The 15144-nt window shown below is 36.4% G+C and overlaps 2 protein-coding genes across 8 annotated transcripts in view; both read left to right on the forward strand.

Moving 5' to 3' along the window:
* The window catches only part of SPAST (spastin), a 96188-nt gene extending 85337 nt beyond the window's left edge, over nt 1–10851 (forward strand). For all 7 annotated transcript variants that reach the window (XM_069072149.1, XM_069072147.1, XM_069072148.1 and 4 more), the window contains 4 exons: nt 2698–2777; nt 6235–6305; nt 8389–8429; nt 9348–10851. In XM_069072149.1, coding sequence (XP_068928250.1) covers nt 2698–2777; nt 6235–6305; nt 8389–8429; nt 9348–9470 — 315 coding nt within the window. In that variant the 3' untranslated portion in view covers nt 9471–10851. The remainder of the gene's footprint in view (nt 1–2697; nt 2778–6234; nt 6306–8388; nt 8430–9347) is intronic.
* Nucleotides 1–15144, forward strand: part of SLC30A6 (solute carrier family 30 member 6) — a 388867-nt gene that overhangs the window by 300637 nt on the left and 73086 nt on the right. The gene's annotated exons all lie outside the window — the stretch shown is intronic.

Here is a 15144-nt window from a genome sequence, read left to right on the forward strand (position 1 = left end):
TCAAAAAGCTTATGTTCTATGGGGAGACAAAAATGCATGTAATTATATAATTACAAGATATACATGCAGAGGGGCAGCCAGGTAGCACAGCAAGTAAGAGCACCGGCTCCAGTTTTGAGAAGACCTGGAGATCGAATCCCGGGCTCAGACACTTAGCACCCACCCAGAAACACCTGGCCGTGTAACCTTGAGCAAGTTACTTAACCCCAATTGCTTAGGGGCGGCCAGGTGGCTCAGCAAGTAAGAGCACCGGCTCCAGTGTTGGGACGACCTGGAGATCAAATCCCGGGCTCAGACACTCAACACCACACCCAGAAATAACTGGCCGTGTAACCTTGAGCAAGTTACTTAACCCCGATTGCTTAAAAAAAAAAAAAAAAGATATACATGCAGAACAGATGGAAGGTAAACTTAGAAGAGAAAGGCTTTAGCTGAAGGAGGTGGGTATGGGGTGAAGAAGGGGAAGGAAAGGCCTCCTGCAGAAGTGAGATTTGAACTGAGTTCTGAAGGGATCCATGGAAATGAAGACACAGAAGTGAGCAGAGAGCATTTCAGGTATGGGGGACAGCCAGGGCAAAGGCAAGGAGACTTAACGACTGGAGATAGAGTGTCGTGTTCCAGAATCAGCAAGTAGGCCAGCATAGGTAGATTGAATGGTACAGGGGGGGAGTTTAGTGTAAGAAGACTTGAAATGTAGGAAATGTGAAGGGCTTTAAAGCTGAAACATAGGATTTTATATTTGATCCTAGAAATAATAGGGAACCACTAGAGTATATTGAATAGGGTGATAATGATATGGTCATATCTATGGTTTAGGAAGATCCCTTTGGCAGTTGAGTGGAAGTTGGATTGGAGTAGGGAGAGAATGGAGGCAGGGAGACCTATAGAAGACTATTATAATACTTAAAGCAAAAGGGGCTAAGATCCTATACAAGGGTGGTTGCTGTGTGAAAGGAGAGAAGTGAATGTATGTGAGAGATGTTGTGAAGGCACCAGTAGGAACACTTGACAGTAGATTGACTGTGTGTCATCAGTTTAAGGGAGAAGTTGATGGCAACAAGGTTGCCAGGCATACCCCTACTCTTCATTCGAATTGTGACCTCCAATCCCTTGATTCCTCAATTATTTCTCAGACCATCTCCCCTACACTAGCCGCTCTCTCTTCTCCTCCCCATCTCAATTCCTTGGTGAACCAATTCAGTTCTTTACTGTCCTCCTCTCTTGCCTCTCCTAGCCCCCTTATCATATTGTTGCCCACTCTCCATAGCATAGTGGCTCTGCCAAACCTTTTCATCCCTCTTCACCCTCCCATGGCTATCCCTCTATACTCTTCTAGCTGAGAACTTTGTTCCATATTTTATAGAAAACAAATTGAAAGCATTCACCATGAACTCCTTCCTTATCTCTTGTCATACTTGTGCTTTCTTCCATTATCTCCTCTTTTATTCCTCTCTCACATAATGAGACTTACTCCTTACCAAGGCTAACCCCTCTGCCTGTTCAAGTGAACTCATTCCATCTCATGTCTTCCAACAGATTGTCTCTTCCATCATCCCTACTCATCACTTTTTTCTTTTTTAATGTATTTTTATTTAAAACTAAATATTTTCCAATTGCATTTATAATTTCTAACATTGATTTTTTTCAAAAATTTGAGTATTAAATTCTTTCTGTCCTCACCCCACTTTAGAAGGCAAGCAATATGATATTAATTATACATGTAAGTCATGTAAAATATAGTTCCATATTAGCCATGTTGCAAAAGAAAATATATACATACATATATACAAAGAAAAGAAAAAATTGACATCTTAAACTCAACGTGTTCCAAACAGAATTTATCATCTTTTTTGCAAAACCTTCCTCTCTTCCCAATTCCCCAATTACTGTTGAGGGCATCAATAGATCAATCCATAAGCATTTATTAAGCATTTTCTATGTGCCCGGAACTGTGCTAAGTGATAGAGGGATAACAAAACAGACTAAAGAAAGTCCCTGCCCTCAAAGAACTTACAGTCTAATGCAAAGCAAGATATATACAGGATAACTAGAAAATAATTAACTGAGGGAAGGCACTGGAATTAAGAGGGATTGGGGAAGGCTTCCTGTTGAAGGTGGAATTTTAGTTAGAACTTAAAAGGAAGTCAGGGAGGTCAGTAGACTGAGTGGAGAAGGGGAGCATAATCCAGGCATGGAGTACAATTAGAGGAAATACCTGGAGCCAAGAGATGGAATGTCCTGTTCCTAGAACAGCCAGGAGACCAGTGTCATTGGATCAAAGAGTGTCTGTCAGGAGAAGTAAGGAAAAGAAGACTGGAAAGGTAGGAGGGTGAATGGTTATGAAGGGCTTTGAATGCTAAACATAGGATTTTGTATTTGCTCTTGGAGACAACAGGAAGCCACTGGAGTTAATTGAGTAGAGGGGTGATATTATTGGACCTGAGCTTCAATAATAGGGGAATTGGGAAGAGAGGAAGGTTTTGCAAAAAATTCTGTTTTGAATATGTTGAATTTAAGATGTCTTCAAGGTATGTGGTTCAAAATGTCCAGTAAATAGTTGGTGATGTGGGACTGGAGCTCAAAAGAGAGCTATAGATTTAGAAATCTGAGAATCATCTGAATAGAGATATTTATTTCTTAAGATGATTTTCAACTGATGATCTTTGTAACTTGTACATTTTTCTTCTCATTTTCCAGACTAGACTACTTTTACTAAAAAATCTATTAAGCAAACAAGGAAGCCCATTGACTCAAAAAGAGCTAGCTCAGCTAGCTAGGTGAGTAATTCTGTTTGGATTATTTCAGCATTTTTGTGAAGAAGTAACTTTCTGTTTGATTTAAAGTAAGTTTTGTGATAAGGAGATGCAAATCTCTATCTGTAAAATCTCTATATGTAAAATCTCTACCTAAATATTTCAATTTTCTCAAAAGGAGTATGTTTTGTATGACCTGATAATAACAAATCTAAACTATTCAGTTTATATTTTTCCGCCAGGGCTCTGTCCTGAATACGCTCTTCTATTTTTCTTCTATAATAGACAGTCTGTACTATATTTTTTTGGTGATGTCATCAATTGCTATGCATTCAGTTGTCATCTATAATCTGTCCAGCCCTAATCTTCATCACATCTCCAAATACCTATTGAATATCTCATACTGAATATCTTATACATATCTTAAAAACTGAACTCATTATTTTTCTCTTGTTCCCCCTTACCCTCCAACCTCCCTTTCCTAAAATCTCTGAGGACACCATCATCTCAGTCACCTAGGCTCAAACTTTGGGTGGTGTATTTGACCACACACACACACACACACACACACACACACACACACACACACTCTCAGTCCATCAGTTGTCTGTGTCGCCTCTGACACAGCCACCTGTTGTTGACCCTCATCTATTTGCATCCAGACTACTTAAGTAATCTTCTGCTTTGCCTCCCTACTTTGTCTCTCCCCACTTCTTTCCATCCTACATTCAGCTGCTAAATTGAGCTTAACACTGTTCTCTCCATGTCATCCTTTTATTCAGTAAATTCCAGTGACTTCCTGTTCCTTCCGGGATCAAATAGAAAATTCTCTGGCTTTCAAAGCCTTTCATAATTTGACCTTCCTTCTGCCTTTTTAATCTTCTTATACCTTATTCATCTGAGATCCTGTGACATTAGCCTCTTTGGTATTCCTTGAACTGGATATTTCATGTCCTGACTGTGCATTTTCACTGGTTGTCCTCTAAAATTGTCTCCTTCCTCATCTAAGCCTCCTGGCTTTTCTGTCTTCTTTCAAGTCCCAGCTAAATTTTTGCCATTTTCAACAAAACTTAACCCAACAACCCTTACTGTTAATGCCTTCCCTCTGTTGACTTATCTGCAGCTTATCCTATCTAGATCTTGTTTGTATGTAGTTATTTTCATGTAGTCTCCCCCATTAGGTTGAACATCTTTAGAAAAGAGACATTTTGTTATTGTTTTTGCCTTTCTTTGTTTCCTCTATCCTTAGCATGGTGCCTTACATATAGTAGGTGCTTAAGAAATGCTTGTTAACTGACAGACTGACTGAATGAGATGTGAGACTAATAGGCAAATTCAGAACTTTTAAAAAATGTATAAAGCATGCTGTAAGGAGCCTGTTCATGACTGTACTACTGTACTATTCAACATTTCTTTTTTTTTTTTTAAGCAATCGGGGTTAAGTAACTTGTTCAAGATTACATGGCCAGTTATTTCTGGGTGTGGTGCTAAGTATCTGAGCCTGGATTTGATCCCCAGGTCATCCTGACACTGGAGCTGGCGCTCTTACTCGCTGAGCCACCTGGCCGCCCCTAAGCAATTGGGGTTAAGTAACTTGCTCAAGGTTACATGGCCAGGTGTTTCTGGGTGGGTGCTAAGTATCTGAGCCTGGATTCAATCCCTAGGTCATCCTGACACTGGAGCCGGTGCTATTACTCGCTGTGCTACCTGGCCATCCCACTATTCAACATTTCTACCGGTGACTTGGATAAAAGAAAAATTGGTGTTCTTGTGAAATGTGCAAATGACACAAAGCTAGGAGCAATAACCCACACTTTGAATGACATAGGATCCAAACAGAGCTTAGAAGGCTAAAAAGATGGGTCAAATCTGAAAAATTTATTTAATAAAAATAATTTGGGGGGTGGGGCAAAGATGGCAGAGTAAAAGTAGAAACTTGTTTGAGCTCATGCCCCAACCACCATTAATACTTATAAAAAAAATTTACTCTAAATAAATTTTAGAGCTACAAAACCCACAAAATGACAGAGTGAAATAAATCTCCTGGTGAAGGTAGGCTTGCAGGCCAACAGGAAGGCAGCACTGGGCCGGGGGCAGAATGTAGTCCTGTGTGGGCCGTGCCATGCCAGCACAGACTGGGTGGCACAGATCTCAGGGAATTGAATCACTGGCAGCTGTGGAGGGTTCCAGGCTTCTCAACCCATAAATACCAAAGAAAAAAGTAAAAGGTCTGTGCAGAAACTCTGTTGGACCTGGGTGAGAAAAGAGCACAGTCCAGACCCTGCTCCCAGAGCAGCAGAATAACACAAGATCTTGCAACTTCTACATTAAGGAATTGAAGGACTTGGAACTCGATAGTAGAAATAAATTTAAAGTACATTTGTGAAGTTCATTTGTTTGGACCCAGGTATAATATGGGGGAGGCATAAAATAGATGTCATCTCTTTTGAAAAACATTTGGAAGTTTTGTTGAACTGACAGCTTAGTATTAAGTTCTGTGTGACATGGAAGCACAAAATGCCATTGCAGTTTTAGGCTGCATTAACAGTGACCTGTACTCTGACTTGGTTAGACTATATTTGATTGTATTCAGTCCTAAGTACCACATTTTAGGAGGAATATTAAGTTAAAGAATTTCTTTAAGAAGTCAAACCAGGGTGGTAAGGATACTAGAGGTTGTGACAAAGGAGGATGGATTGAAGGTACTGGCAGAAAGAAGATGTAGGGAGAGTAGAATCAGTTTTCAAGTATTTGAGTGGCTGTCATTAGAAAAGAAATTTTATTTATTCTACTTGGTCCCAGAGTACAGAACTAAGAGTAGAAGTTGCAAAGAAATAGATATAGATTAGACTTAAGGAAATCTTTGAAATGACACACATGAAGAGCATGGGAAATTCATATCAACTAGTGCTGAGTAAAATAAGCAAAACCAAAAGAGCAGTGTGCATAATGACTACAGCAGTGAAAAGGAAAAGATCACTAATAAGATGCCCAACTCAGAGTAACTCAAAGAACTGGTGATATTTCCTGAGAACAGATAATGTAATTTTCCTCCCCTCTGATGATGGGGGGGTTCCCTTGGATTTTACACCAAGACGTTCCCAGCTAGATATATGTTTCCTAATTTTTAGGCTGTGTCGTCGTCCCTTCTACCTAGATTTATTGTCAAGGTGGTAGTTAATCTGTGTTAATAGATGTGTTGTTAATTTTCTAATGAATTCCATTGGTTGAAAGATTTTGTTCTTCCCAGTAAACACAAATTGCAGGATCTTTCTGAAGGCAGAAGAAATAGTTTAACCTAAAGAAATCATAGAAGCTTCAAACCAGTGTGAAAGATTTGGGGGGGGGGGGGCCAGGGATACCATATGATCATGCCATGTAAGCAACTATTTTCCACACAGTATGCCAAACTTGCCATCATTAAGATTGAATATTTCCAATGGTATAAATGTTCTGGTGTTTTTCTTTCCCTTTCTCCAAGAATGACTGAAGGATACTCAGGAAGTGATTTGACAGCACTTGCAAAAGATGCAGCCCTGGGTCCCATACGAGGTATGTGATAAACAGATATGTTCCATTTCTATCTATTTTATTCTATCTTTTGAGAGTTACCCTGTAGATATTTTGTTATTGAAGGTTATGGGCACCAAAAGCATTTAAAATAGATTTCCAATAATAGACTTTTTCTCAAGTGGAATTACTTACAAAGATCATTCATTCTAAGACAGAGTTAGCGTTGCCATGACTAGAAAATGTGAAATAAAGCAGTTTCTAAGCAGTAGCTTGTTTTTTAATTGAAAAATAGAGTCCACAAGAGAATAAAACATTAACATGAACATTCCAGTAGAAAAGGAAATAAAAGATTGTTCTTTCTCCATTTTCTGGACTGGGAGAAATATAATCATAATGTTCTTATAGCCATCTTTTTTTACTTCCCGACATAATTCCTTTCCTTATCCAAGACATACCTATTTGTTTGATCTCCCATTAGAAAGTAAGCTCCCTGGGGGCGGCCAGGTAGCACAGCGAGTAAGAGCACCGGCTCTTGTATCAGGATGACCTGGAGATCGAATCCGGGCTCCAACACTTAGCACTCACCCAGAAACACCTGGCTGTGTAACCTTGAGCAAGTTACTTAACCCCGATTGCTTTAAAAAAAAAAAAAAAAAGAAAGAAAGTAACCTCCTTGTCAGCAAGAACTGTTCAGTATTTAATTAATGTTCATAATTTTTTTTGTTTTTTTGGAGGGGAGGAGGTAGGGCAGTTGGGGTTAAGTGACTTGCCCAAGGTCACATGGCTAGTAAGTGTTAAGTGTCTGAGGCTGGATTTGAACTCTGGTCCTCCTGACTCCAGGGCCAGTGCTCTATTCACTGCACCACTTAGCCACTCCTTGTTCATCATTTATTCATCATGTGGATGTCAAGAGGAAACCTCCTGGCCCTTACTGCCAACTCTAGTAATGTCTTCTGGATACTTTGGTCATAACCGTTAGAGAATATCCTTTCCTATTTGAACTACAGCTTTTACTGCTGTCATCAGGATTGAGTGAATGTCTTCATCCTGTGGTAGAATGAGCTACCTTTGAATGCAGCCATAAAAGTAAAACTACCCTTTACTACTTCTGGACTCCTCAGACCTCCTCTACATGCCTAGGAGAGTTTGAGACTTGAGTCATGGTGCTTGACTCAGAAGAGCCAGTTTTGATTAGTGGCCTCTCTCCTTACCTATTTAATTATAGATTTCTAGTAATTTTCAGTTGCTAGACAATGGTTTTCATTGATTTGGAACAAGATTGCTTAGTACTACGTGCTTATAAGCCTTCCACTATAGTTGACATAATTAGAGCATTACGAATGTTGCTATCTCTGTGGCCATATTTTTTTTTAAAGCAACTTTAAAAACCAATATATATGACTTGTCATAGGTAAATTTGTGGACAGGTTTTAAGGACTGTCCTTGTGATTTCGTTAATGTAGTAAGTGCCCAGAGGGATTAACCCTAAGCTTGTGAAAATTTCCCCTGGCAGAATGGCTGGATGAGAATAATTTGTGCCATTGACTATGAAAGCAGCTGAAGAAAGTGCTGTGAAGCTCTTAGAGCTTGGTCAGACATCAAAGACACCAAGTGATCGTTCACTGCATCCTGGGCCATCACCAGTTAGCTTGACTTTTGTCTTGCCACTGGACTTCGATGACTCTGGATGAGAGTGAGGCTGACAACTTTACACCTTTCAAACTTATGGATATGTTAAGAAATTTCTGTTCCAACTATTCAACTCAAGCCTTGTCACAAGATCATTGGCAAAGATAAGTCATTTATATTTTTAAAACATTTTTTGCTATTTTGAAACAAATTAGAACAATATTTGAATAGTTGTCCATATAAATGACAAATTGTACTCCAGAATTAATAAGAGAGGAATAACAATCTCTTCTTCAACATTGTATATATAATTGGGTATCTTAAAGTGAATGAGCAAAGGAATTATTCTTTTCAACATTTTGAAGGATTTTATGTATTGATAAATTATAATGTGTCTTCTTATCAAACGTATCTTACAAATATTCTTGTATTTTATTACTATGCAATAGAAACCTTAGTTTCATTTCTTACAAAAATTTTTTATGTTTTGTAGAACTGAAGCCAGAACAAGTGAAGAATATGTCTGCCAGTGAGGTATACTGCTTTATCATTTCCTTTATATTAAAAAAAAAAAGTCAGATGACTTACCTGGATTATTTCACATTAGTTTTTTTTTTTTTATCAAGTGAAGTAAATTTGCTTTGTTTCGTTTAAGAATTCTACTAGAAATTCTTTGTATACAAGTCTTGCATAGTTGGAGTATCAGCTTAGCTAAGTTTGGAAAGGCTGTCACCATGAGGCAGGCTACTGGTGATTTTTTTTCCTGCCACTGCAACTTTAAATAAGCCGACTACTAATGCAAGGAAGTATTGTAGTCTGTTTTGATGGAAGAACCACACAGGAAAAATTTTTTGAAGCACTGAAGTAATAAAGATAGGGTCCTTTCAAATTTTATTCTTTTGCATATAAGATTCTCATATTAAAAAAACAAAATAATTGTATTTAAGATGCTATACTTTATTGTAGTAGCTTGCTTATGTAACTCTTTACATGAATTTACAATAATTTTCCTTTCAAAATCCCTCTGAAGTAGGTAATATGAGGAAATTAGAGGTTCAGAATTATTGACTCCAAGTCCAGTATCCCTTCTACCTGCCATGCTGCCTCCTGTATTTTTTATATGTCCAAGTTGACCGGTATAATGAACTTTAAAATTACAGGTGGGCACAAAAGTGCTTCAGCTTCTCATATAGCTATGCCCTCACTTTAAGAAACATAAAAATTTAGAGTTCATTTTTTTTCTCTTTGTGTGTTTAAAACATTAGCATTAATAAAATCATTATTTTCATACAATTTTTTGAAGAATATGGTGGGTAAGGTAAAATACATCTATTTGTAGCATTAATGGATAGAATGAATAATTTTACTCTTGGATATGTATGCTAAAGAAAAGGCTTGATAATTCTGCATGTATTTATAAAAATGTTCTTTATCTTATTCTTTGAAATACAGATGAGAAATATTCGATTATCTGATTTCACTGAATCCTTGAAAAAGATAAAGCGCAGCGTGAGCCCTCAAACCCTAGAAGCATATATCCGTTGGAACAAGGACTTTGGAGATACTACAGTTTAAAGAAGTACTTGTGTGAAACTGAGGAGATTATGTTTACCTGCCAAGAAGGAAAAACATTATTTGCAAGGAGCAGCTGGTTTAAACTGCTGAAATTCGGCCTGAGTTTATGGGATCATACCATTCTCACAACTATTTGTGCACTAAACTTGAAACTGAAACAGAAAGCAAATTTGAATATAAACATACAATGTGAATAGAATACTTTTGCTGTTTAAGGCATCCTTGCCTTTATAGTCAGGGTTTCCTTGCTGGGTACTGTAAATTAGAGCACAATAAAAAGTGGTTAAGATCTTCTAGCAGTTTAATCATGGTGTGAATAATAATTTGTATATGTTGTTACAGATGAAAGTATTCCAGAGACATTGAATGGTAGAAGGCACCAGCACCTTTGGTCTTATGTCTTCTCGCTTTTTTTTCCCCTTAACACATTTTTTATCCATTCCCCTATCCCACAGTTGGGATAAAACTACAACATCTAATTGGAATGCGAAATGCTGTAAGTTTATTTTATTTCTCAAAATTCAGTCCACTGTGCCAAATGAAATTTGTTCCCTGTGCAACAAGAACAGGAAAAAGCATTCTCAATATTGGGTTTTTTCAGTTGCATAGATCTGTAAATACATTATTAAGCACTTGGGTTCCCCTCACCCGTTTTTTCCTGTTATATTGCTACCAAATGATTGATCAGTTTGATAACAAAACTCCAGTAAAACTGAGGAGTAACTCTTACTTTTTCACACAACTTGTAGCTAGTCCATTTCACATTTGGAGTATAGTATTTTCTTTTACTTTTAGTATATTTGTAAAGAATCAATTACAGTGCTTTTCCATGGTCCTAATTTGTTTTCTCCTAGAATCAATCTATTTAAAAAGAGCCAATAATAACTATTGTTATACTGGTTTAGAAGGGAAGAAAAGGGGTAAGTTATTGACTAAAACATTTCTAATTTTTTGCTTCTTTCAGACTGTTTACAGGAATACTTATAAGCCAGCAAAACTACCATCCTTATTTCTTACTAGTGATTAATCTATTAAACCAAGCTTTAAAATAAGAGGTTATTGGATTTTTTTATACATTGCACACAGTAACATTTTATAAGTTTCCTGTGCTCACTTTGTATGCTAAAAGTCTTAGACCCAGCTAATCTGCTTTTTTTAAATATATGTAACTGTTTCTTGTTTGTATAAATATGCCTGAATTTTTAATTATGAAAATGAAATTGTAGTAAATAGAAACTCTTAAATCATGATCTATTAAATATTGTAATAAAGGGAAATGGATATTTGCCCTTAGTTTACTTGTTAAAATTTTGTTTACAGTATTATCTGTGGTGCTTATATGCTCTTGTTACAATTGGAGAGAATAAATTTGTAGAAAGAAGTATCATTCTTGGTTTAGAAAAAGATGGCTTGAGAGAGAGAGAGAGAGTGTGTGTGTGTGTGTATGTGTGTGTATACATACATATATACACACACATACATATGTTAAAAATAAGAATTTGTCCCACTAGATAAAATTTTCATAATGAGACAATTAATTTTTCTAAAAGGTTTTCTCTTATAATCCCTTACCTAAAAGTAGATGATAAATAGTTATTAGCTCCTTGTAGCCAGACCTTAATTAGCTGTCCTGTATTTGGGCAGTATAATCATATGAATTATAAGGTGAAAGAGCCAATATTTTTAACATGTCAGATACTCATTTGGAATTACTGCATAATAATATTATCATATACCCGTTTTCTTACTAGCATAAAGAACAAGTATGTTCTTATTACACAATTATCTTAAATTTTTAAAAGTCTCTGAAGGAGATTTCATATAATTTTCTATAACATCATAGCAGATTTTATGTTTCAGAATAATAATATGCAAGTGACAGAAACAGTATCATATTAAAGCATTTTTTATTGTGAAAGCTCAACAAATTAATTTTTATGTTTTAATTGTAACTTTTTAAAAAAATCTTTTTTTGGGGGGGAACACAGGGCAGTTGGGGTTAAGTGACTTGCCCAAGGTCACACAGCTAGTAAGCGTTAAGTGTCTGAGACCAAATTTGAACTCAGGTCCTCCTGACTACAGGGCTGATAATCTATTCACTGCACCACCTACTTGCCCTTAATTGTAACTTTTAAGAGGTAATTAGTATTGGTTTCCTAGAGCAAAGGGCTCTTAGCACTTTGAGAAACAAGTCAGTCATTTGAAGGGATCTTTTGCTTTCATTTTCATTTTTTAATTGTTTTAAGCATCTTAAAATTACTTTTTTTATATTTGGGTTAAACAAATTTTATTTTAACTTTAGTGAAATTAAATTTTGAATTTTTAAGTGTTTAAGAATAGTTTCAAGACACTAATACCCAAATGTATCTTTGATCTCCCTGTTATGAATATACCTTTTAGTGATATAGATTCCTACCCCATACTTTCTTGCTGTCCTTAATGATTCTTGTCTTTGTCATCCTAATAACTTGCAGTGGGGATGGGGATGTGTTAATGGTAACACATCTACCTAACTATATTTACTAAAGGAAAAAAAGACTTTACATTTTTTTCTTAAATAATTTAAGATTACCACAAGTACTTATATTAGAACATTTTATTGCTGTGTTAATGTCCAGGTACTGGAGCTATTTTTACTTTTTTTTTTTTATCACATTCTCTTTTAGCCTATTATACCCATGTTTCCCCAATAATAAGACCTATCTCGAAAATAAGCCCTCCCCTTACTGTGTAAGATTCCTCTAAAATAAGCCCTCCCCCAAAAATAAGCCCTATTGAGATTGCTACTGTAGTGGAGGTGATCTCCTGCGCTACACGCTACATTACGGTACCCTCTGTATGCACCGTCCCCCCCCCCCCCCGTGAAACGCACGCCGAGCTGCATCCAGTCAGAGCTGCAGCAGTGAGCGTGTCATCCTGTTCTTTATTGAATTCATTATTGAATAAAGGTACATTTTTTTGTTCACATTTACCTGTTTATTAAAATTGCTGTCAATGTTCATTAAAATAAGCCCTCCCCTGAAAATAAGCCCTCTGGTGTTTTTCTGTCCAAAAAAAATTAATAAGACAGTGTCTTATTATCGGGGAAACACGGTAGTGCTAAAGGACTCCATTTTTAGGGTGTTTTTTCCATTTTAATTTAAAGCATCTTTTTTCATAGACATGTTATGAAATTTGGATTAGAATATAATAGGGATCTAAGGAAATCATTTTGTAGTAATTGTCAGCAGAGATGGATGCTCTTAATTTTATCTAAAAAATAATTAAATTTAATGCCCCTTTTGAGATTTTCTGCTTTGTCCACTGGCTAATTTTCTAAGATAAGCTTTTGACTTTAATTGATGATAAGCCTTTCATGCCAGTGGGACAAGCAAGGAAACAAATTAACCATTAACTCACTAGGTATCTTTAGGTTGAAAGAGAATTTCTAAATAGTGACTACTTGACTATACCTGTGACATATCATACAACCATGCTTTGAACCCAGGAAAAACCCAGAAAAACAATCAAGACTACAACCTTAAATACGTATTATAAATATTTGCATTTTATTAAAAAAAAACTTATGGGAAAATGGACTTTAGTTTGTTAACTATTTCTCATTTAGTTTCAGTAAGGAAAGATGCAGGTTGGTATTTTCAGTGTTATTGGGGCCTTTAGAACTTTACTTCAGAAGGCAGTAATGGAAAGATTAAAATATAGGCAATAAATTCACCTTAAAATCATTTCAACATTTGAGACTTTACCTGATTGTTATACATTAATTTTACATGGTTAAATATAAAGTTACATGGTTGATTTTTTTTCTAGTGCATTGGACCTAAGTGATCTCAAAGAAAGGAAGGAAGAAAAGAAACAGAAGCAGCTAATTCACATCCTATCTTTCCCTGTAATTTGACTGAGGTGACTATGCTCTGCTTTTTCCATAGTAGTTAGTAGGTTTCAGAAATATCTTACTTTGCATCTTAGTATTTTATTTAGTTAAGAAAATAATATAGGGAGTGGCTAGGTGGCACAGTGAATAGAGCACCAGCCCTGGAGTCAGGAGGACCTGAGTTCAAATCTGGCCTCAGACATTTAACACTTACTAGCCATGTGACCTTGGGCAAGTCACTTAACCGCAATTGCCCTGCCTTGACCTCTCCAAAAAGAATAATATATAAAGATGTGATACACAAATTACTTTAATACTTCTTTATTGTACTCCAAATGAAATAATTTAATTTGTCTGGTAATTTTTATTCCCTGTTTCTCAGCTGAATTAGGTATTATGAAGTCTAATTTGATTCTGTAGTTTTAGATCTTTTAAAGATTAAACTATTTGAACACTTAAGATTTTGTAACTTAATGCCAGACAACTTGCAGAAAACTTTCATTCTTTTTTTATGTCTGCACACATATATATGGTAAAAAAATTTTGAACACTGATATGCATTGGAGGTGGTGAATTTCCCTTCACTAGAGGCTTTCAAGTAGAAGTTAGATGTACGAGTCAGTATTGTTGGAAGGATTCTTTTTAGGTATAGGTTAGACTAGATGACTTTGTGGTTCCTATAACTCTTGAGATTCTATTAAGAAAACTGTTGTTTTGGAGAAAATATATCTATCCACTGTCAGACAAGAGGGCTTTCTAAAGTTACTTAGAATTTTATCATTTTGGTGAAGTCTGTATTCTGACAGACCTCACTCATTTCTTTCTGAAAATAGGTTATGTTGTCATAAGTTATTTTATCAGAAAATCCTCTTGTGTACTTTTTTTAACAGTAAAATTAGTTGGTCATTGAGTACTTTGACTTTTTCAGTAGGCAACACTAGGGAAGGCAGTGTAGAACAAAGACAGGAGTCAGAGGGTTGGGTTTGGATCTGGGTTCTGCCATTTCTACCTTTACGACATATGAGTTAGTTACCTTTCTACCCCTCCATTTTCTCATCTAAAAATGAAGAGGTTAGATCTAAGTAGCTTTTAACCTTTGAATCTATGATACTGAAGACTATATTAAACTTTTAACTGAATTCAATAAATATTTGCCTTCCTACTAAATGGAAAACCTTGTGTAGTCAATGAAAGGGCTACAAAGATGTTTAAAGACATGGTCCTTGATCTCAAGGCCTTTATAATATAATAGAGACAAATAAAATCCAAGGTGTCATGGTAAGTTAGATAAAAAAAGGCATAATAAACAATGTGCTTTGCAATTGTGGTAATTAAGAAGTGTTTCATGGCCCAGTGGCCATGAAGAATAGGGAGGATTTTGGCAAATACATGGGTAAAAGGATGAAGCTTTCCAGGTCAGTCAATAGTCAAGTCATTATTATGTGCCTGGCACTATGCTAAGCACTTGGGGATACAAAAATTAGCAAAAAGACAGTTTCTGTCCTCAGGGAGCTTATATCCCAGTGGGGGGCGGGGGGGGGGGGAGACAAAACAAAAAAGGGCTAGAAAAATAGGGGCAGGAGGGAAACTACCTTTCCAGGGTATAGTGCTAAAGTCCAGAGAGGAATACAGGATATCTGATGTAGGCCCTTCCTCAAAATGGATATTCTGGGAGAAAATAATGGGATAAGAGGAGTATGGGGGTAGAAAGATGTTGCAGGGTCAGAGGGAAACAGAGGCGCTACTGTCAAGTCTGGACAGAGCCAGGAAAAGAATGATAATAGTATAGAAAAAACTTAA

The sequence above is a fragment of the Petaurus breviceps genome, unplaced genomic scaffold (genome assembly GCF_028583685.1).
Source record: "Petaurus breviceps papuanus isolate PSGF00001 unplaced genomic scaffold, PetGlider_PUasm1.0 90845, whole genome shotgun sequence".
Lineage (NCBI taxonomy): Eukaryota > Metazoa > Chordata > Mammalia > Diprotodontia > Petauridae > Petaurus > Petaurus breviceps.